Genomic DNA, 24,464 nt, shown 5'->3' with positions numbered 1-24,464 from the left:
TTATTTATTTATTTATTTATTTATTTATTTATTTATTTATTTAATCATATTTTCACACATTAACACATAAACCATCTTTACATGATACACTGATTTGGATATTGCTACCGTATGTTGCTGTAGATAGTGAGGTTCCCTGTGGTCATTAATTCACATTCACAGCCTGTGCTTGCTGGAGAAGAATGTTCACTAGTCCTGGTTATAATGACAAAGTCATTTGCAGAATAGCTTTTTGTGGTATTGTCACAGGCTGCTTGGTGATGAAGACTCCAGTTACCTGTCAGAAATGATGCTCTGTTAGTGGGACTGGGATGTAAATGTTGCTCTGTTAGTGGGACTGGGATGTAAATGTTGCTCTGTTAGTGGGACTGGGATGTAAATGTTGCTCTGTTCGTGGGACTGGGATATAAATGTTGCTCTGTTAGTGGGACTGGGATGTAAATGTTGCTCTGTTAGTGGGACTGGGATGTAAATGTTGCTCTGTTAGTGGGACTGGGATATAAATGTTGCTCTGTTAGTGGGACTGGGATGTAAATGTTGCTCTGTTAGTGGGACTGGGATATAAATGTTGCTCTGTTAGTGGGACTGGGATGTAAATGTTGCTCTGTTAGTGGGACTGGGATATAAATGTTGCTGTTAGTGGGACTGGGATATAAATGTTGCTGTTAGTGGGACTGGGATGTAATTGTTGCTTTGTTAGTGAGACTGGGATATAAATGTTGCTCTGTTAGTGGGACTGAGACTTATTGAGTAAGATTTGATTATAACTATTAGACTAAAATAAAATTTAACTTGATACTGAAGTTTAAAAATAGTTTTATGAACTAAAACCAAGCTGAAAATGTAAGTATAGTAAGTCATGTTCCCTTTCGAACCTGACGGTCCATGGGGCAAGTGAAGTAGAGTTCTCCTGTTTCTTTGATCGCAGCATAAGAAGGGATAGTAAATTCAGCACTATTCCCAGACGCCTTTACTTTTCAGAACATCAGCTAGGTACTTATCAGAGCTGCGTGGACTCAGGGACGCCCTACGTATTTAAACCCGTATTCAAACTCAAGACTTTCGGTTAGTAGTCGTTTTCTGTTTAGCTGAAAAATTATAAACTTAACTCGGGCCTCCCCCTTCTCTACATGCGTTTTTTCCAGGACCCTCTTGTCCTCACCATCTGCCCCTTTGGACATCAAAAATGTGCCCCCCCCCCTCCCCACTAACCGCCAGGATATAGTGGTGTTACCGTTAGGGTTAAACAGCTCCATGAAGAGAAATGTAACAAAGACGGTTTCTGCCATCTCTGTCACTTTCCTATCTCACCAGACGTTGCTTAACTGACTTGTCTTTACTGGCGTGTCTTTACTGGCGTGTCTTCGTTGGTGTGTATTTATTGACATGTTTTTACTGATGTGTCTCACAAGTAGTGTCTTTACTGACGTGTTTTCAGTGATGAATCTCGGCTTACATGTTTTTACAACCGTGTTTCGACAGACGACCTCACTAAAATTTTAATCCTGGCTTGTCACTTAATTAAAAAAGCGAATCATAGAATCATAGAAATCATTTTATTTTCATTGTTAAAAAGTCTGTACAATAGATTATTTAATATTTGTTCTTTATGTAAATACATATAAATATAAACGCAAACATAAACTTACTCTAGTAGAGTTTCTCCATAAAGCCAACAAGCCAGCTATGTGGGGGTCACACAACAGATCGTGTGAGCAACAATCGTCTGACACTTGACCCTCTCGGTCATGTGTAAAGAACTTCCTGGTAAACCGTGTGGCCGACTCATCTTTTACATCGGAGTAGACACAGCTGCTCAACAGTCTGGACAATCTGGAGAAAACAAAATCCTATGGGAAAACTAAGATATCAGTTTCCATGTCACTGCGCCCTTAACCGCTCTCACAGCTATCTCCCCCACACCCCCATTTAACGTAGTTCACTTCACACCACTTACAAATTTGGTCTAATAACTTGCATTGTAATCTTCATTCATTGTTAAGGGGGGGGGGGGGGGGGAGGCTCCGGTTAAAAAAAAACAACATTTTTAATACTCGTTAGAAAACACTTATTTCTTTACAGCTTTATTAAGATACATCCGCATATGCATTTCCACTAAAAAAATTGTAGAAAATCTTGCTTACTATGACAACGGCGGCCATCTTGAAAAAATAATTTGTTATGAATTTTCTAAACTTGTGTCCGTTCAAAACACTTAATTTTGGGGTATTTTGGGGCATTGAAACTAGTGTTTTTAATGGACCCACAATTTGAAAATTCATAAAATATTAGTTTGAAGATATGCACTTAAAATGTTTAGCTGAGCAGTGGCGTAGCGAGGTCGGGTGTTACCCGGTGCGGCACGTAATGGTGTCACCCCCCCCCCCCCCCCCCCCAGAGGCGTAGCGACCCTTCCCAGAGACAAACTTTCAAGTTTTCGATTTGCACCCCCCTTCAAGTTTTCGATTTGCACACCCCCCCCCTCAAGTTTTTCTCTATATATTTTGCTATTTTTTGCCTTGGTGTCAACCCCCTAAATGGTGTCACCTGGTGCGGTCCGCACCCCCGCCCCCCCTCCCCCTCGCTACGCCCCTGTAGCTGAGTACCCCAAAATATGGAAGAATATTATGAATTCATTGTTTTTTTGGCTTAAAATATAATATTTTATGAATGGTGGAAATCCTACGGAGCGGTTAATTTTTTAAGATGGCCGCCGTTGTCATAGTTACCAAGATTTTTCCACCATTTATTTTAGTGGAATTGCATATGCGGAAAAGCTGTAAAGAAATAACTGTTTTCTAACGAGTATTTAAAAAGTTTTTTTTTACCGGAGCCTACCCCCTTAATACATCTCTTTGTGCCTAAAATTGATAGATAGATAGATAGATAGATAGATAGATAGATAGATAGATAGATAGATAGATAGATAGATAGATAGATAGATAGATAGATACATACATACATACATACATACATACATACATACATACATACATACATACATACATACATACATACATACATACATACATACATACATACATACATACATACATACATACATACATATAACATACATACATATAACATACATACATATAACATACATACATACATGCATACATACATACATGCAAACATACATACATACATACATACATACATACATACATACATACATACATACATACATACATACATACATACATACATAGTGTATTATTAGCATTTTCTTCTTGTTATTTTAAAATCTACAAAGCAACATTACAAAATAAACGAAAATAGTTTAATTTAAAATCGTGACATTGCAATTAGCCACGCCCAAGTGAGTCTATATAGACCAGCGTTGTTATCATGCACTGATGGCTATCATTGTAAGTGTAGACACTTACCATAATCAAGCGCGCCGCTCACTTCCATTCTCTTTAAACGAAACAAAAATTTAGAGGTCAGAAATTTTTCCCAGATGTTCATTTACAGTCACACATACCTCTAGCCTAGAGGCTACCACACATACCTCTAGCCTAGAGGCTACCACACATGCCTCTAGCCTAGAGACTACCACACATACCACTAGCCTAGAGGCAACCACACATACCTCTAGCCTAGAGACTACCACACATACCTCTAGCCTAGAGACTACCACACATACCATACCCTAGAGGCTACCTCACATACCACTAGCCTAGAGGCAACCACACATACCACTAGCCAAGAGTCTACCACACATACCATACCCTAGAGGCTACCACACATACCACTAGCCTAGAGACTACCATACATACCATACCCTAGAGGCTACCACACATACCACTAGCCTAGAGGCTACCACACATACCTCTAGCCTAGAGACTACCACACATACCTCTAGCCTAGAGGCTACCACACAAACCTCTAGCCTAGAGACTACCACACATACCTCTAGCCTAGAGGCTACCACACATACCTCTAGCCTAGAGGCTAACATACTAACAAACACTAACCCATCTTAACCCACACACAAACCCCATCTTACCCCACACACCAACTCCATCTAACCCCACACCAACCCCATCTAACCCCACACACACCGACTCCATCTTACCCCACACACCAACCCCATCTTACCCCACACCAACCCCATCTTACCCCACACATACCCCATCTAACCTGACACACCAACTCCATCTTACCCCACACACCAACCCCATCTTACCCCACACACCAACCCCATCTCAAACCACACACAAACCCCATCTCACCACACACACCAACTCCATCTAACCCCACACACACCAACCCCATCTTACCCCACACACAAATCCCATCTAACCCCACACACCAACTCCATCTTACCCCACACACAAACCCCATCTAACCCCACACACCAACTCCATCTAACCCCACACACACCAACCCCATCTAACCTGACACACCAACCCCATCTTACCCCACACACCAACTCCATCTTACCCCACACACCAACTCCATCTAACCCCACACACACCAACCCCATCTAACCTGACACACCAACCCCATCTTACCCCACACACCAACTCCATCTTACCCCACACACCAACTCCATCTTACCCCACACACCAACCCCATCTTACCCCACACACCAACCCCATCTAACCCCACACACCAACCCCATCTAACCCCACACACCAACCCCATCTTACCCCACACACCAACTCCATCTAACCCCACACACCAACTCCATCTTACCCCACACACCAACCCCATCTTACCCCACACACCAACCCCATCTAACCCCACACACCAACCCCATCTAACCCCACACACCAACCCCATCTTACCCCACACACCAACTCCATCTAACCCCACACACACCAACCCCATCTTACCCCACACACAAATCCCATCTAACCCCACACACCAACTCCATCTTACCCCACACACAAACCCCATCTAACCCCACACACCAACTCCATCTAACCCCACACACACCAACCCCATCTAACCTGACACACCAACCCCATCTTACCCCACACACCAACTCCATCTTACCCCACACACCAACTCCATCTAACCCCACACACACCAACCCCATCTAACCTGACACACCAACCCCATCTTACCCCACACACCAACTCCATCTTACCCCACACACCAACTCCATCTTACCCCACACACCAACCCCATCTTACCCCACACACCAACCCCATCTAACCCCACACACAAACCCCATCTAACCCCACACACCAACTCCATCTAACCCCACACACACCAACCCCATCTAACCTGACACACCAACCCCATCTTACCCCACACACCAACTCCATCTTACCCCACACACCAACTCCATCTAACCCCACACACACCAACCCCATCTAACCTGACACACCAACCCCATCTTACCCCACACACCAACTCCATCTTACCCCACACACCAACTCCATCTTACCCCACACACCAACCCCATCTTACCCCACACACCAACCCCATCTAACCCCACACACCAACCCCATCTAACCCCACACACCAACCCCATCTTACCCCACACACCAACTCCATCTAACCCCACACACCAACTCCATCTTACCCCACACACCAACCCCATCTTACCCCACACACCAACCCCATCTAACCCCACACACCAACCCCATCTAACCCCACACACCAACCCCATCTTACCCCACACACCAACTCCATCTAACCCCACACACCAACCCCATCTTACCCCACACACCAACCCCATCTTACCCCACACCAACCCAATCTAACCCCACACACCAACCCAATCTAACCCCACACACCAACCCCATCTAACCCCACACACCAACCCCATCTAACCCCACACACCAACCCCATCTAACCCCACACACACCAACCCCATCTAACCCCACACACCAACCCCATCTTACCCCACACACCAACCCCATCTAACCCCACACACCAACCCCATCTTACCCCACACACCAACCCCATCTTACCCCACACACCAACCCCATCTAACCCCACACACCAACCCCATCTTACCCCACACACCAACCCCATCTTACCACACACACAAACCCCATCTTACCCCACACACCAACTCCATCTAACCCCACACACCAACCCCATCTTACCCCACACACCAACCCCATCTTACCCCACACACAAACCCCATCTAACCACACAACGCTTCTTGTTTTTCTTGTAGTTTTTATAACCTGGACGACGTAGAGCACTCAACCATCAACAAATATCTGTCTAGTCTTGTGGGCAAGTCGCTCATGGAACTAGAGAGCTCCTACTGTCTGGAGATAGCTGAGGTAAGTGGTCAAGTGACAACCATCGTGTGAGGTAAGTGGTCAAGTGACCACCATCGTGTGAGGTAAGTGGTCCAGTGACAACCATCGTGTGAGGTCGTGACCACCATCGTGTGAGGTAAGTGGTCAAGTGACCACCATCGTGTGAGGTAAGTGGTCAAGTGACCACCATCGTGTGAGGTAAGTGGTCAAGTGACCAGCATCGTGTGAGGTCGTGACCACCATCGTGTGAGGTAAGTGGTCAAGTGACCACCATCGTGTGAGGTAAGTGGTCCAGTGACAACCATCGTGTGAGGTCGTGACCACCATCGTGTGAGGTAAGTGGTCAAGTGACCACCATCGTGTGAGGTAAGTGGTCAAGTGACCACCATCGTGTGAGGTAAGTGGTCAAGTGACCACCATCGTGTGAGGTAAGTGGTCAAGTGACCACCATCGTGTGAGGTAAGTGGTCAAGTGACCAGCATCGTGTGAGGTCGTGACCACCATCGTGTGAGGTAAGTGGTCAAGTGACCACCATCGTGTGAGGTAAGTGGTCAAGTGACCAGCATCGTGTGAGGTCGTGACCACCATCGTGTGAGGTAAGTGGTCAAGTGACAACCATCGTGTGAGGTAAGTGGTCAAGTGACCACCATCGTGTGAGGTAAGTGGTCAAGTGACCACCATCGTGTGAGGTAAGTGGTCAAGTGACCAGCATCGTGTGAGGTCGTGACCACCATCGTGTGAGGTAAGTGGTCAAGTGACCAGCATCGTGTGAGGTCGTGACCACCATCGTGTGAGGTAAGTGGTCAAGTGACAACCATCGTGTGAGGTCAAGTGACCACCATCGTGTGAGGTGAGTGGTCAAGTGACCACCATTGTTTCATGCGGTGGGGGGGGGGGGGGGTGTTGAGCTGAATTGATAACAAAGTTCTGGCATGACAGCATTGTCTAACAAAGTACAATTTTATGAACAGGATAACCGGACGATCATCCCTCAGACACTGGGGCGCATCGCCTCGTACTACTACTTGAAAAACAACACTGTGCGCATGTTTCGTGACGCCATGAAATCAGATTGTAGCATACCGGAACTACTGGATATCTTGTCTGTAAGTGGCTGTCGATCAATCTGCGTCGTTCAAATATTGGGTTAGACAACAGTTACTTGAATACAATATAATCCTAGTTGTCTCCCATTTATGTTTCTTCTAGTCTTTTCTCTCCCCCTACCCGAGTAAACTCCCATTGTTTTCTGTGAGCAGAATGCCGCGGAGTATGCCGAGTTGCCCGTCAGACATAACGAGGATCAGATCAACGGGTCAGTCAAATCTTTCTTATAGAAAAGTCTCTACAAGTTGACACTACCGGCAGGGAGACGTTCATTGCCATTGTTGATTGCCTTTCAGAGATCTGGCTGGGCAGGTACCACTGGAGGTAAACAAAGCCTCGCTGGACTCAGCTCACACAAAAACCAATCTGCTGCTGCAGGCCTACCTGTCCCACCTGCCCCTGCCCTCATCAGACTACCACACGGACACCAAGTCTGTACTGGACCAGGCTCTTCGAGTTCTGCAGGTAAGACCAGGCTAACTGTCTCTGTGTTGTTTGCTTCTCTTTTATTTCCTATACAAGAAAAACCTACAGAGGCCCTGCCGGTACAGAGTAAGACAAGGTTGCCTCCCTTCACCATTCTTGTTCCTGCTTGTTTATAACTGGATTAAAAAGATGTCACCAGAGAAAAAGCCAAATGGTATACAGTGGACACTGTGGAGCCAGCTGGATGACCTGGCCCTTCTTTCTCACACACAACAGCAATATAAAACCATCAGTGTTGCTAATTCTTCTACATGCCTGGGGCTCAACATCCACAAACGGAAAAGTTCTTTTAGTCAATGCATCAAGCAGCACCCCTATAACATTGTGGCTAGAAAAGAGGCCAACCAAGAAAGACCTGGAGACGTGACCTGGAAGAAGACACCAAGAAGATTGGATACACCCGGGGACAGAGAGACTAGCCCAGGACAGAGATGCCTGGAAAGCTCTTGTCAGCAGCCTATGTTCCAGGAGGGTCAAAGAGCTATTTCTACAAGAACTAACTGTAAACTGTTGTATAATGTTTCAGGAGGGTCAAAGAGCTATTTCTACAAGAACTAACTGTAAACTGTTGTATAATGTTTCAGGAGGGTCAAAGAGCTAATTCTACAAGAACTAACTGTAAACTGTTGTATAATGTTTCAGGCTATGCTGGACGTGTAAACTGTTGTATAATGTTTCAGGCTATGCTGGACGTGTCAGCTGACCAAGGCTGGCTGGTCACTTCACTCAATGTCATCATCCTCCTTCAGATGCTTGTACAGGGGCGCTGGTGGCATGACTGTAACCTGCTGACCCTACCTCATGTCCAGCCATATCACATCTATTGCTTCAGGTAAGACATCATTGCTTCAGGTAAGAGATCACATCTATTGCTTCAGGTAAGAGATCTATTGCTTCAGGTAAGAGATCACATCTATTGCTTCAGGTAAGACATCTATTGCTTCAGGTAAGAGATCTATTGCTTCAGGTAAGAGATCACATCTATTGCTTCAGCTAAGAGATCTATTGCTTCAGGTAAGAGATCACATCTATTGCTTCAGGTAAGAGATCTATTGCTTCAGGTAAGAGATCACATCTATTGCTTCAGGTAAGAGATCACATCTATTGCTTCAGGTAAGAGATCACATCTATTGCTTCAGGTAAGAGATCACATCTATTGCTTCAGGTAAGACATCTATTGCTTCAGGTAAGAGATCACATCTATTGCTTCAGGTAAGAGATCTATTGCTTCAGGTAAGAGATCACATCTATTGCTTCAGGTAAGAGATCACATCTATTGCTTCAGGTAAGAGATCACATCTATTGCTTCAGGTAAGAGATCACATCTATTGCTTCAGGTAAGAGATCACATCTATTGCTTCAGGTAAGAGATCACATCTATTGCTTCAGGTAAGAGATCACATCTATTGCTTCAGGTAAGAGATCACATCTATTGCTTCAGGTAAGACATCTATTGCTTCAGGTAAGAGATCACATCTATTGCTTCAGGTAAGAGATCACATCTATTGCTTCAGGTAAGACATCTATTGCTTCAGGTAAGAGATCACATCTATTGCTTCAGGTAAGAGATCTATTGCTTCAGGTAAGAGATCACATCTATTGCTTCAGGTAAGAGATCTATTGCTTCAGGTAAGAGATCACATCTATTGCTTCAGGTAAGAGATCACATCTATTGCTTCAGGTAAGACATCTATTGCTTCAGGTAAGAGATCACATCTATTGCTTCAGGTAAGAGATCACATCTATTGCTTCAGGTAAGAGATCACACCTATTGCTTCAGGTAAGAGATCACATCTGTTGCTTCAGGTAAGAGATCTATTGCTTCAGGTAAGAGATCACATCTATTGCTTCAGGTAAGAGATCACATCTGTTGCTTCAGGTAAGAGATCTATTGCTTCAGGTAAGAGATCACATCTATTGCTTCAGGTAAGAGATCACACCTATTGCTTCAGGTAAGAGATCACATCTGTTGCTTCAGGTAAGAGATCTATTGCTTCAGGTAAGAGATCACATCTATTGCTTCAGGTAAGAGATCACATCTATTGCTTCAGGTAAGAGATCACATCTATTGCTTCAGGTAAGAGATCACATCTATTGCTTCAGGTAAGACATCTATTGCTTCAGGTAAGAGATCACATCTATTGCTTCAGGTAAGAGATCACATCTATTGCTTCAGGTAAGACATCTATTGCTTCAGGTAAGAGATCACATCTATTGCTTCAGGTAAGAGATCACATCTATTGCTTCAGGTAAGAGATCTATTGCTTCAGGTAAGACATCTATTGCTTCAGGTAAGACATCTATTGCTTCAGGTAAGAGATCACATCTATTGCTTCAGGTAAGAGATCTATTGCTTCAGGTAAGAGATCACATCTATTGCTTCAGGTGGTCTCTAATAGAACTGTTGGTATGTTTGTGGTCCCTTATAAAACTGTTGGTATGTCTGTGGTCCCTTATAGAACTGTTGGTATGTTTGTGGTCCCTTATAAAACTGTTGGTATGTCTGTGGTCCCTTATAGAACTGTTGGTATGTTTGTGGTCCCTTATAGAACTGTTGGTATGTTTGTGGTCCCTTATAAAACTGTTGGTATGTTTGTGGTCCCTTATAAAACTGTTGGTATGTTTGTGGTCCCTTATAAAACTGTTGGTATATTTGTGGTCTCTTATAAAACTGTTGGTATGTTTGTGGTCCCTTATAAAACTGTTGGTATGTCTGTGGTCCCTTATAGAACTGTTGGTATGTTTGTGGTCCCTTATAAAACTGTTGGTATGTCTGTGGTCCCTTATAGAACTGTTGGTATGTTTGTGGTCCCTTATAAAACTGTTGGTATGTCTGTGGTCCCTTATAGAACTGTTGGTATGTCTGTGGTCCCTTATAAAACTGTTGGTATGTTTGTGGTCCCTTATAAAACTGTTGGTATATTTGTGGTCTCTTATAAAACTGTTGGTATATTTGTGGTCTCTTATAAAACTGCTGGTATATTTGTGGTCTCTTAAAAAACTGTTGGTATGTCTGTGGTCTCTCATTTGACTAGATACTTTTCTCTATCATAGAAACTCAACAAATGAGAAGAAGTTGATTGACTGTTTGCCTGAACTCATTGACTACTGTGATGGTCAGAAAGAGGTTCTAGCTTCTATGCTAGGTGGTGAGATGAACAAGACACAAGTTGACCAGGTTGGATTTACATTTCTATCATACAAGACACTCCAATTGACCTAGATAGTTAATTACATTTCTATCATACAAGACACATGACATATTGACCTAGATAGTTAATTACATTTCTATCATACAAGACACACTACATATTGACCTAGATAGTTAATTACATTTCTATCATACAAGACACACTACATATTGACCTAGATAGTTAATTGCATTTCTATCATACAAGACACACTACATATTGACCTAGATAGCTAATTACATTTCTATCATACAAGACACACGACATATTGACCAAGATAGTTAATTACATTTCAGTAAGAGAAAAATACAATTGACCTGTTGTGTGATCAACATTTTTATTAGAAAATATTATTCCATGGTGACTATAATGATCATGGCCTTAGACAATTCAAGACAACAACAGGCACAATGGATGTTTTGACCCAAGGTCTTCATCAGCATAGAACAGTGTGGTAAAAGGCTAGACAAAATGACAAACACTGACATTATTTTGAATTTTTGAGGACACAAACTAACACTACCCTTGTATTACTATTTTCATAAATTACTGCAGCAACCATTTGTATTGAGCCTAACTTGCTATGTCCTCAGCTGTTTGAAGTGCTGGTACGTCTTCCTCTCATTGAAGTCTCCATAGAGATAAAGGGCTGGCTGGAGGGAGAGCAAACGGCTCTGTCTAGACCAGTCAACCTCTCATACAAAGGTCAGTTTCAACAACTACTGTAGCACTGAAAAATCTGTTTTCATTTTTCACTGCTTGGCACTGGTTGTCAGCTATCAGGAAAAGCAATTTTACATTGTCCTATCAATCACAACACAAATAGCACATATAGCTTTATACCAGATATATATATATATATATATATATATATATATAGGCCCTATATATATTTATTTATATATATATATATATAATTCTCTTCATGGGGACTATAGAAAACAGAAAGCTGTAAGCGTGCCTAGCAGCCCCCTCTCTTCCTCTCTAGGCATATCCCTACCACGTCCACCCCCACATGGTCTGGTGAACTGTGGTTCACGCTAAATGTTTACAATCGTAGAGCCGGGTTTAGTGACGGCTATTAGGGGCAGATAATTAAGTTTGAAATTATTTTAAACTTAAGGGAAGTAACTAAGAGGAGGGAGGAGTTATCATCCTTAACGACCTACTGATAGTGTTTTAAAGCAAATATTTTCAGTGGCAGCATCGGTACTGTCGAATTCACAAATTATGAATTACTAAAAATTACTGAAAAGAAGAAAATAAAAAAACTAATTAGTGGCATATATTACTTCGCGGGTCCGCTTGTATATATATAATTCTCTTCATGGGGACCATAGAAGACACCACGCAGCTTAGCTACCACCCTCATCCGCACCTGTCAGGTGAGCTGTGGTTCACCCCGAATGTTTACAATAGTAGAGCCAGTTCGGCTCGAATAAGTGACGGCTATTAAGGGCAGATAATTTAGTTTTTAAACAATTTGAAACTAAGGGAAGATAATAAGTTCTGCTTGATATTTGCGTTGTCGTCTGTAAACGGCTGCTTTCATTGGGTGGGTTGGGGTGGGGGAGGCATGGTGGGGTAGCGTCGAATTCACAAAATTTGGAATTGTTGATAAGTAGAAAATAAAACAACTAGATAGCGGTGTATGCTATTTGCTATAAAAATAAATTCTAGTGTAGTTATTAATGTTCTAGATAGCAGGAGTTTATTGAATTAAAAACTATTGTAAAAAGCATCACTCTACACCACCCTAAACAATTCACATTACTATTTTTTTTTTTATTTCATTAAGTATATATTTTAATCGAATTTTTCTTTAATCTAAGGTTTTCTTAGTTTATTTTTGTGTGTAGTCAAAAACGGAGTAAATTAAAAGTTTAAATTCTTGATGCAGTCATGTCCCTTTAACAGGTAAAATTGAGCTGTCAAAGAGGTCAATTTTCCACTCCTTCATACTGCATTTTGCCCAGATTAATTGGTTTTAAGGAAAGTGTGACAGACATCACCTACTTTGGTTTTAAAGACAAAAATTATTTTCCATTTGGAATTGCATATACCATTATGCCAGATCAAATTATATAAAACAACATACAGGATTGAATTAAACCTTTGTATACACTACCTTTTCAGATGGAAGAAGACCCAATTCTGATTGGTTGAAAGTCCATGCAGACCAAGAATATGTGCTAAATATATCTTTGAAAAGAATTAACAAAATTAAGGTGCATGATTCTTTGATTTTTAAAATGTCATTAACTAGGGCATGTATATTATGTGAATACATGGTCAGCTGTTCAGCGCAAGTTAACAGTAAAATTAAATAACCTTGTAGGGTTGTTTAACAGTTGTATGTAAGTCTTATAGGGGTATCATCCTGCAGTTAAAGGATATGAATGTATGTGGCTGTGTTGTTATAGGGGTATCATCCTGCAGTAAAGGATATGAATGTATGTGGCTGTGTTGGCATTGAAAACTCTCTGTAACATTTTGAATGAGATCAGAAGATGTGCAGTAAGAAAGGTATGAAAAGAAAAAAGGCCCAATGTGGCCTTAAAGCTAATTTAGTTTGGCTATTACAAAGTGGACACCTACAGAAAATGTCCTTCTTCTTACCTTATCCTTTGATACATAAGAAATTATTTTAATATAGTATTCTGCATTAATTTATTGTTTAATTTGAACAAAAGTCATTAATATAAAACATACTCATTTTCGTTTTATTCTTTTAAAACAGTGTTTTTTTAACACGTTCTTTTCTCATTTAGTTTAACATCTTATGACAAACATTTCCAGAATGTGCATATCACTTTGTAAATAAAATAATGAAAATTGTGTGGTGCTCTTACAGATAACATGATATGGAATTAGTATGTATTGAAATAGTGTATTAGAGCATCGTCTAAGAGAATTATTAAAATTATGTCTTGTTCTAAGAAAGTTTCAATAAAATTATTAAATAATGCAGTGGAAGTTTTGAGAGAATTCTTTTATTTTAGTGGATATCAACATGTTGTGGTTGACTTATTTGTGGTGACTCTTATTTTTGTGAGCAGTTTTTTGTTATGAGAATTATTTATTATTGCTGTGATTTTCAACTGATGTAAATTTTCCTCTCAATTAGAAAACTGACAGCAAGGCCCACAGTTTGAGTTTCCCCAAGCCAAAAGATGAAGGTTGGATGCTTGTTATAGGAAACATTGAGAGCAGGGAGGTCATTGCCCTAAAGCGTGTCCCATGGGTCAGAGGTCGCACCAGCACACAGATGGCTTTCTACACACCAGAGAGACAAGGCCGTGTCATTTACACCCTGTATTTGATGAGTGACGCCTACCTGGGACTGGACCAACAGTATGACATTTGTCTGGACATCATAGAACCCAGTGTAGAAACTCAGGACAATTCTGAGCTGCAAGTCATTGCTGATGATAACAAGTGGTAATGTGACTGGTCTGATGGTGACCACTGGTCATGTGACTGGTCTCATGGTGACCACTGGTCATGTGACTGGTCTGATGGTGACCACTGGTCATGTGACTGGTCTGATGGTGACCACTGGTAATGTGACTGGTCTGATGATGACAATTGGTCACTATCCAAATCTTACTCTTCTGGGGAGTTTTCTCCCATATAGTTTAAATTATGATCCTTATGAATGATAGTAACTACACTAAAAATTGTTTTGTAATTAGTCTTATGCTTGTTTTAAATAAATTTTAATGATAATTGTAATGAAACCTGTCTGGTGTCATTCAAATGAAAGAAGTTTAAATATGGAATCCTTAATTTCACCTTTTCAATATTGTTGTGAGCAAACTCCAAATGTTTCATTTTCATTTGTTAAAAGCTGAAATGTCTTTATGCTCGCAACTGAAGTTGTTGCTTATAAAAAAATGTTTCATTGGTTAAACAGAATTTGGAAAAAAAACTTCATTAGGGCCTATATTTTTTATTACAGTATTAAGAAACATTTGTATATATGGTAACTTCAACAGTAAGTTAATTTATATACAAACAATGCTGTTACATTAGGTTGAAAAAAGTTTCAGCAGTATAAAAATAAAATTATGCTTCATATTATTTTAACTTATTGTGATCATTTTTTTTCTAGTCGTTACAGATAAACTTGATTTATAGAAATGTTACTAACAGATAAACTTGATTTATAGAAATGTTACTGATCCTTTGCATTAAATTAAGATCATTTTTCCATTTGTCACATAAAATAATGAATGTAATTTACTTTTCTTAAGTCTTGAAGTTGTTGTAGCAGGTGGACAAGTTCTATGTTCAAATAAAATTTTAAGAATGAATAGTTGATCTCATGCTTTGTTTTTCAAAATTAATAAAATTCAAAAAACAATTTTAGACATCATTGATTGTTATTTGTTATCATTGTTGACAATGTGTCAACATTGGCTGGTACCATCATGTCAACATTGGTTGGCTGGTACCATCATGTCAACATTGGCTGGTTGGTACCATCATGTCAACATCGGCTGGTTGGTACCATCATGTCAACATTGGCTGGTTCATAACATCATGTCAACATTGGTACCATCATGTCAACATTGGCTGGTACCATCATGTCAACATTGGCTGGTGCCATCATGTCAACATTGGCTGGTTCATAACATGTCAACATTGGTACCATCATGTCAACATTGGTTGGTTGGTGCCATCATGTCAACATTGGCTGGCTGGTACCATCATGTCAGCATTGGTTGGCTGGTACCATCATGTCAACATTGGCTGGTTCATAACATGTCAACATTGGTACCATCATGTCAACATTGGCTGGTTGGTGCCATCATGTCAACATTGGCTGGCTGGTGCCATCATGTCAACATTGGCTGGTTGATACCATCATGTCAACATTGGCTGGTTGGTGCCATCATGTCAACATTGGCTGGCTGGTGCCATCATGTCAACATTGGCTGGTTGATACCATCATGTCAACATTGGTTGGCTGGTACCATCATGTCAACATTGGCTGGTAGGTAACATCATGTCAACATTGGCTGGTTCATAACATCATGTCAACATTGGTACCATCATGTCAACATTGGCTGGTACCATCATGTCAACATTGGCTGGTTGATACCATCATGTCAACATTGGTTGGTAGGTAACATCATGTCAACATTGGCTGGTAGGTAACATCATGTCAACATTGGTACCATCATGTCAACATTGGCTGGCTGGTACCATCATGTCAACATTGGCTGGCTGGTACCATCATGTCAACATTGGCTGGCTGGTACCATCATGTCAACATTGGCTGGCTGGTACCATCATGTCAACATTGGCTGGTTGATACCATCATGTCAACATTGGCTGGTTGGTGCCATCATGTCAACATTGGTTGGCTGGTACCATCATGTCAACATTGGCTGGTAGGTAACATCATGTCAACATTGGCTGGTAGGTAACATCATGTCAACATTGGCTGGTTCATAACATCATGTCAACATTGGTACCATCATGTCAACATTGGCTGGTACCATCATGTCAACATTGGCTGGTTGATACCATCATGTCAACATTGGTTGGTAGGTAACATCATGTCAACATTGGCTGGTAGGTAACATCATGTCAACATTGGTACCATCATGTCAACATTGGCTGGCTGGTACCATCATGTCAACATTGGCTGGCTGGTACCATCATGTCAACATTGGCTGGTAGGTAACATCATGTCAACATTGGTACCATCATGTCAACATTGGCTGGCTGGTACCATCATGTCAACATTGGCTGGCTTGTACCATCATGTCAACATTGGCTGGCTGGTACCATCATGTCAACATTGGCTGGTAGGTAACATGTCAACATTGGCTGGCTGGTACCATCATGTCAACATTGGCTGGCTGGTACCATCATGTCAACATTGGTACCATCATGTCAACATTGGCTGGCTGGTACCATCATGTCAACATTGGCTGGCTGGTACCATCATGTCAACATTGGCTGGCTGGTGCCATCATGTCAACATTGGCTGGTTGATACCATCATGTCAACATTGGCTGGTTGGTGCCATCATGTCAACATTGGCTGGCTGGTACCATCATGTCAACATTGGCTGGCTGGTACCATCATGTCAACATTGGCTGGCTGGTACCATCATGTCTATATTGGCTGGTTGGTACCATCATGTCAACATTGGCTGGTTGGTACCATCATGTGAACATTGGCTGGTAGGTAACATCATGTCAACATTGGCTGGTTGATACCATCATGTCAACATTGGCTGGTTAGTACCATCATGTCAACATTGGTACCATCATGTCAACATTGGCTGGTACCATCATGTCAACATTGGTGCCATCATGTCAACATTGGCTGGCTGGTGCCATCATGTCAACATTGGCTGGTTGATACCATCATGTCAACATTGGTTGGCTGGTACCATCATGTCAACATTGGTTGGTAGGTAACATCATGTCAACATTGGCTGGTAGGTAACATCATGTCAACATTGGTACCATCATGTCAACATTGGCTGGCTGGTACCATCATGTCAACATTGGCTGGCTAGTACCATCATGTCAACATTGGTTGGTAGGTAACATCATGTCAACATTGGCTGGTAGGTAACATCATGTCAACATTGGCTGGCTGGTACCATCATGTCAACATTGGCTGGCTGGTACCATCATGTCAACATTGGCTGGTTGGTACCATCATGTCAACATTGGCTGGCTGGTACCATCATGTCTATATTGGCTGGTTGGTACCATCATGTCAACATTGGCTGGTTGGTACCATCATGTCAACATTGGCTGGTAGGTAACATCATGTCAACATTGGCTGGTTGATACCATCATGTCAACATTGGCTGGCTGGTACCATCATGTCAACATTGGCTGGCTTGTACCATCATGTCAACATTGGCTGGCTGGTACCATCATGTCAACATTGGCTGGTAGGTACCATCATGTCAACATTGGCTGGTTGGTAACATCATGTCAACATTGGCTGGTTGGTGCCATCATGTCAACATTGGCTGGTTGGTACCATCATGTCAACATTGGCTGGCTGGTACCATCATGTCAACATTGGCTGGCTTGTACCATCATGTCAACATTGGCTGGCTGGTACCATCATGTCAACATTGGCTGGTAGGTACCATCATGTCAACATTGGCTGGTTGGTACCATCATGTCAACATTGGCTGGTAGGTACCATCATGTCAACATTGGTACCATCATGTCAACATTGGCTGGCTGGTGCCATCATGTCAACATTGGCTGGTAGGTACCATCATGTCAACATTCTCTTGTTCACCTTCCATTGAATAGAGCTCACCCATTCTTTGTTTCATGTCTTGTAGAGATAACTGGATAATGCTGGCAACAAATTCTGGTCTTGAAACTTTTCTTTGTTTAGAAACTGTTGTACTGTATTCCTGAGCTTCAAACTTGGGACCAGAACCTTTGCTTGCAGGATCATCATTTTTTTTATTATGGATTTGAGCAGCAGTAACTGAATCGTTTGCTGTATTTGTGGAATTATGACCTCTATAAGCTGCATGAGGAACTTTTTGAGTTGAATGATGACCTTTTTTAGCTGGATCATGACCTTTTTGAACTGTATCATAACTTGTTTTAGCTGAATCATGGCCTCGAGAATTGAGGTGTTTTTCTTTTATAAGAGACATTTCCATCAAACCTTCATTGATTAGTGGTGTAATGCTCAGTTGAGTAAAATCTGTTGTATGTTTTCCCTCTTCTTGTAATTTGCTTTTTGGTTGGTATTTGCTTTTCTTATGATGTGAATATTTTTTTGTTTCCATTTGGGCATGTATAGAGCTGACTTGGTTATTGACTTGTGTAGAGCTGACTTGGTTATTGCGTACATTTGCGTGAGTTGGTTGCTGTAGTTCATCAGTTATTTTATAGTTGCCTCCCTCTACTGCTGGTGGTCTGAAAATTTCTGGGGTCTCCATAATAAGTTGGTTTGTTTCAGTATTTTTTTTTAAAGGTTTTTTGCCAGAATTAAAAAGAGTATAATTGACTTTTTCTGAACCAGCCATTTGTCTTGACTGATTGAGAGAGCAATTTTTGTTTGGTTCACTTTTTTCCAGGTCTGTATCCTGTCGGCCTGCTGTAGCTCTGGACATTTTGTCCATGTCTGTATCCTGTACTGTAGCTCTGGACATTTTGTCCATGTCTGTCTCCTGTACTGTAGCTCTGGACATTTTGTCCATGTCTGTATCCTGTACTGTAGCTCTGGACATTTTGTCCATGTGTTTCTCCTGTACTGTAGCTCTGGACATTTTGTCCATGTCTGTATCCTGTACTGTAGCTCTGGACATTTTGTCCATGTCTGTATCCTGTACTGTAGCTCTGGACATTTTGTCCATGTCTGTATCCTGTACTGCAGCTCTGGACATTTTGTCCATGTCTGTATCCTGTACTGTAGTTCTGATATCAACAGTTACCTGTTGGCCATTTTCTGTCTGATGAAAGATTCCGTCAAAACTTTCATGGAAAATTGTGCAATCCTGTCCATCGCCATCTTGATTGTTTTTTCCTCTTAGTTGGTGATATAAGGAGAGGAACAAGGCATAGAGACCAGACTTGCCATTATATGTGAATTTACGTCGTTTCCTTAAATAAAGAAATGACCATTGAGTGAGGTACATCTAGTATTTTATTTCATTGAACTGATTAAAATACTTAAAATTTTAAAGCATTATTTAAAGAAAAAATTCCCTTTTCAAGTTTGATGGTCCATGGGGAAAGTGAGGTAGAGTTCACTGTTTCCATGACTTCAGAGTATAAACGGATAGTGTGGTTCGCACTTTACCCAGCTGCTTTTACTTTCCCTAACATGAGTTAGGTACCCATCAGAGCTAGATGGACCCAGGGAAGCTCTACTGATTTGAACCCGGAGTCCCACTCTTGATTTTCAGGGTTTTTTTTTTAATTTTATTAAATAAATGTGAAGAGAAATATTATTTAAAAAATTATTTTTTTCATTTAATTTTATCTTGGACCATATGAATGCTTAAAACATATAGACTTGTTCTACTAGTTAATTTCTATACCTATAAATGATAAAGGCCACCAATAATGCAATGATGACTAAAACAGCCAAGATACCAGCTAGTATCAGAACTGCAGGCTCAGACTTTGAGTTTTTATCTGCAAATAATTCACAAGTTCATTCATAATTTCATCTCTAACATTTTTTACGTTACACATTAAATTAAATTAAAGTTAACTAAATAGTTGAAATGGAGTAGTTGGCTTAAATATAAAAAATAGAACAACCGTGGAGATAAACCGAACCACTGGCAGGAATTAGTCATCATGATGTATATTTTTTTATCTTGATGTCTGAGATTTTCAGGTGAGATCATGGAAATCTTCAAGCAAAATAAAAGTGAACTTGCCTAAAATTAAATGCATGTATTAATTGTTTGGACAAGTAATTCTGCTACTAACACTCCACTTACCTATTGTCTGCTGAGTGCCAGTTTGTTTGGATGAATCTGTAGTTCTACTGACAATTGGTGATGATTCAACTGCTTGAAATTCTGTACTTTGATCCAACTTTGTTTCCAAGGCACTGGTTGTTGCTTTAATTATTGTCTTTGTTGTTAAGGGTCCTGTTATTACTTCATTTGTTGTTGTGTTTGTGGCTTCAACTCTTGGGCTGGTTATTGTGTCAGCTGTTGGGCTGGTTATTGTGTCAGCTGTTGGCCTGGTTATTGCTTCCTTTGTTGATGTCAGATCAGCAGCTAATGATGGTAAAAATGTTTTCAGTGTAGCCTCAGTAGTGGCCCCCACTGAAGGTTTGGGTAGGATTTTATCAGGAGGTAACAGCAAAGATGTGCAAGAGATTTGTAATTGCCCTTGTCCTTGCAAAAATAAATAGGAAAAAAATTAATGTAATTTAATAAATATTAACATAACTACATAATATGTAGATTTCAAGTAAGCATGAAAAAACATTTTTTATTAAAGACAATGTAAGGTTTATTTAACAAATCTGCTAGGTATATTACCAACAATGTGAATCCACACATTCTGGTCTTCTAAACCATAGCTGGAGTATCTGACATACAGTGGTGGATCCATGGGAAGAAACATGTTGGTATTGAATAATTTAATGTGAGAGATGTCTGTAACAAATATGTCTTCATTTTTACACAGGGATCTTGATGAATTTCAAAAATGAATTTTTGGCTAATCAATGATAAAAAAATTAGTAGTTTTTCTATAATTAGTTACAAAAATATCAATATGTTAACAATAGATCAACTGGCAAAAGACATAAATTATTATGACAGATGACAACTCCACAGCTAAAGAAATATGGAAATATACAGAGACCCACTTGATAACTTAGATTTGTACAATTTACTCCAATGTAATGTATGTAATATGTGGAGGAGAAACCTGAAGGACAAACTTAGGGAAAGTTCAGTTACTCATCAAGAGCTGCTTCAAAAAAAAACTCTACAGATATTCTCTCCAGACAAGATCAGAAAAATTCTACAGATATTCTTTTCAGACAAAATCAGAAATGCCAACCTTTGGCAAAAGACAGGCCAACTAGAGAAGGAAATAAGGATTGGAATTCTAATCAATGCATGTAACAGCCAATGAAATTTGAACTATTGCTTGTAACAGCAAGCTAAAGTGTAAAACAAACGTCATGTGACCTGTATAATCTCTTGACCTCCAGACTTGACGGGAATCAGACAAGACAGCAAACACAGAACTGTACTGGTCATCTTCTGGCCATGGGAGGGTCGATTGAACTGAGATTTGTACTGCTGTCATTTTTATCGGAGACCCCTAGAGAAATAATGAAGAAAAGAAATCGTATTAAAACGGACAGAATTATCTATAAGGGAGGGTACCAAAATCAACAACAGAGAAAATATCTATGCTTAAAGTAAGACCAGGCAGAATAATTGAATTAGCTAAATGACCTGAAGACTGCAGTTACAGACTCTGTTGTCTGCTTTAGAGTTGGGGAACATTGGGCTAGCCAGGTAAAAGTGTGTTCCTGGTGTCAGATTCACGGAATCTTTACAAACGTCGACAACAACAGAACCTGAAAGCAGATTAGTCAACGTTTTTATGTTTCAAACTAAATTTCAATTTTATTATTTTTCAATTTGTGAAGAATAAGATTAATCTTATTTGAAAAAAAATAAGTATACAAACTACATTCCTTTGTATCAATTACCTTTCTAATTCATTTTTAAAGTTAGTTTTGATGTTGGAAAAAAAATTTTATCTAATTAGCATGGTTTGATAAAGAGTGGGGTGGTAGATAAAACACAGGTATTTTAAACACGACCATTTATTTATTTACTAATTATTTATTTTTATTAACAACAGTTTAGAAGCCGTTGTTCTTAAATGTTTTAATTTGTTTCCATTTGCGTTATCATTTGCGTTTAGGTTTGTGTTTGCGTATATGTTTGCATTACGTTTGCGTGTTTTTTTTTCATGTGTTTGCGTTACCGTTTATGTTTGTGTATGCGTTTGCTTTTGTGTTGGCGTTGCTGTTTGTCTTTGTGTTTGCGTTACGTTTGTGTTTTGGTTGTGATTGGTTGTGGTTAGGGTTTAGTTTAGAATTAGAGTTAGAGTTAGGTTCAGGATTATGTGTTATTTTCTTAAACGTCCATATTTGAATATAGAAATCTAATTGGAAAAGTAATATATTTCCTACACCCGGGCAACTGCGCGTATATACTGCTTAATAAACACACAAGTCACGGTCCTTTACAGATAGGTTTTTCACAGAGGCCAGTGCAAGGCCTGGGCGGGACGGCTGTTACTTGATAGTGATTTATTAATTATTTTTTTTTAATTATTTTTTTTTTTTGAGAAATCAAAAATAGCGTATAGTACTAGATCTACTTCCATTCACAGTAAATAACTTAAAATTTGACAGAAAACAGAAAATGATATATTTCATCAACCTAGCTTAAACGGTACACAAGTTATCGTGTTCACAGACACATGTACACACACCCACAAACACGCGGACAAAATTGCAATGTCCAGTTTTTCTGAAGTTTTGATAAATCTGTATTTATAATTTTTGCCCGATTAAAATAAGTCCCCTATACTTCGTATATGATCTAGTACTGAGATGTAAAACGACGAAAACTGTCGAAATTTCATGTGATTTCTGTGTAAGATTACAATATTTCTTCTAAAGGCCTACGCTCTATACGCGGCAGTAAAAATATAAAATAAGATTTTTTTTTCAAAAACTCAAAATGTAAGTAATATTTTAATTGCGTACAAAAAGAACCTTGCATCACCATCACTGAGTGCAAAGAACAAAAGCATTAACGTATGATTTTCACACAAAGTGAAAAACATACAAATGAATTTTACTGCAAATCAGTGCGACTTCTACTGTCGTCTTTCAGACAGGTTCAGATATGTGCAGCTTCACCCTGAAATTCAGTGAGTGTTATGTTTTAGTAGTTTCCATCTCCATGCAGCTAAATTAAGGAAGTGTTCTATTTTGCTGATGTTAGACTAGAATTGCTCGACTTGGCATTGCAATCATGTAGTTATGACGCTGACTCCCATCAAGTTCTGTAATATTTCTGAATCCATGTTGTAGAGATTCGTCCTAAACCACTTTCGTTTTTGCTCGACATAGTTGCTATGAAGGGATTAAAATATTAGAAAGAAATCACACGACGTACCATCTCGATATTCACAAGTCGACGACTGGGTCATGATATAAAAATAAATGTATGTTCGTTACAGCCCATCCCTCTCATTAATTATATATATAGTTATTCTTGTCTGTGAAAAAGTGCCCCCCCCCCCCCCCCCGTTGGAAAGGTCTATAGTAAAAAAAACTCTATAGCGCTTCTTACCAGTTAGGACTCATAAACTCATAACATTATTTTTTTCTGTGTCACGTTTATTTTCTTAGCTTTGACTGTGTATAAATCAATACTTAAGATTGAAATGAGCTTTTAAATTAATGTTAATACTACTTTTGGCGCTCCATTAGGATAAGCGCCCGGGGTGGCCGCCCTACTCACCCTCCCCTAGCTACGCCACATGGTTCCACAAAATAGAAATATCACGGTACCACTACGTGTTATCTAGCTTCAGCGAGCTTAAATACTATGTCACGCTGTCGTATTTAAACTGTCATCGTCCGCGGCCGCAAGTTCTATCTTCCGCACTGACAAAGCCGATCGCAAATCTTATGAATCGGGTGTATGTCCGGGTACATCTGCTCTACAACTACTACTGACACAGTATATAACTTACTACTGACTGATACAGTATATAACTTACTACTGATACAGTATATAACTTACTACTGATACAACATATAACTTACTACTGATACAGTATATAACTTACTACTGATACAACATATAACTTACTACTGATACAGTATATAACTTACTACTGATACAACATATAAC

The 24,464-nt window shown here is 40.1% G+C and overlaps 2 protein-coding genes and 1 long non-coding RNA gene across 3 annotated transcripts in view; 1 reads left to right on the top strand and 2 right to left on the bottom strand.

Moving 5' to 3' along the window:
* Positions 1–1,870, bottom strand: part of LOC131926909 (uncharacterized) — a 4,263-nt gene extending 2,393 nt beyond the window's left edge. Inside the window, exons 1-3 of the long non-coding RNA XR_009383577.1 lie at positions 1,650–1,870; positions 1,235–1,516; positions 109–277 (exon numbers count right to left, since the gene is read on the bottom strand). This is a non-coding gene — a long non-coding RNA (uncharacterized LOC131926909). The remainder of the gene's footprint in view (positions 1–108; positions 278–1,234; positions 1,517–1,649) is intronic.
* Positions 1,871–6,119: 4,249 nt separating this feature from the next.
* Positions 6,120–15,388, top strand: LOC131926910 (activating signal cointegrator 1 complex subunit 3; the record flags this gene model as incomplete). The annotated part of the gene is made up of 9 exons (XM_059282499.1): positions 6,120–6,260; positions 7,211–7,345; positions 7,499–7,554; positions 7,643–7,811; positions 8,513–8,664; positions 10,887–11,010; positions 11,617–11,728; positions 13,160–13,251; positions 14,151–15,388. Coding segments are annotated over 9 exons (1,299 nt in total), but the record flags the coding sequence as incomplete, so codon positions are not given.
* Positions 15,389–18,133: 2,745 nt separating this feature from the next.
* On the bottom strand, positions 18,134–22,099 carry LOC131926908 (uncharacterized; the record flags this gene model as incomplete). The annotated part of the gene is given in 6 exon segments (XM_059282498.1): positions 18,134–19,638; positions 20,079–20,175; positions 20,490–20,894; positions 21,042–21,158; positions 21,702–21,837; positions 21,975–22,099. Coding segments are annotated over 6 exon segments (2,252 nt in total), but the record flags the coding sequence as incomplete, so codon positions are not given.
* Positions 22,100–24,464: the final 2,365 nt, after the last annotated feature.

This window comes from Physella acuta, unplaced genomic scaffold (genome assembly GCF_028476545.2).
Source record: "Physella acuta isolate Inbredline_101_S28 unplaced genomic scaffold, ASM2847654v3 ptg001348l, whole genome shotgun sequence".
NCBI classification, from domain to species: Eukaryota; Metazoa; Mollusca; class Gastropoda; family Physidae; genus Physella; species Physella acuta.
The sequence above is the reverse complement of the archived record's forward strand: the minus strand, read 5'-3'. Positions and strand labels throughout refer to the sequence as shown.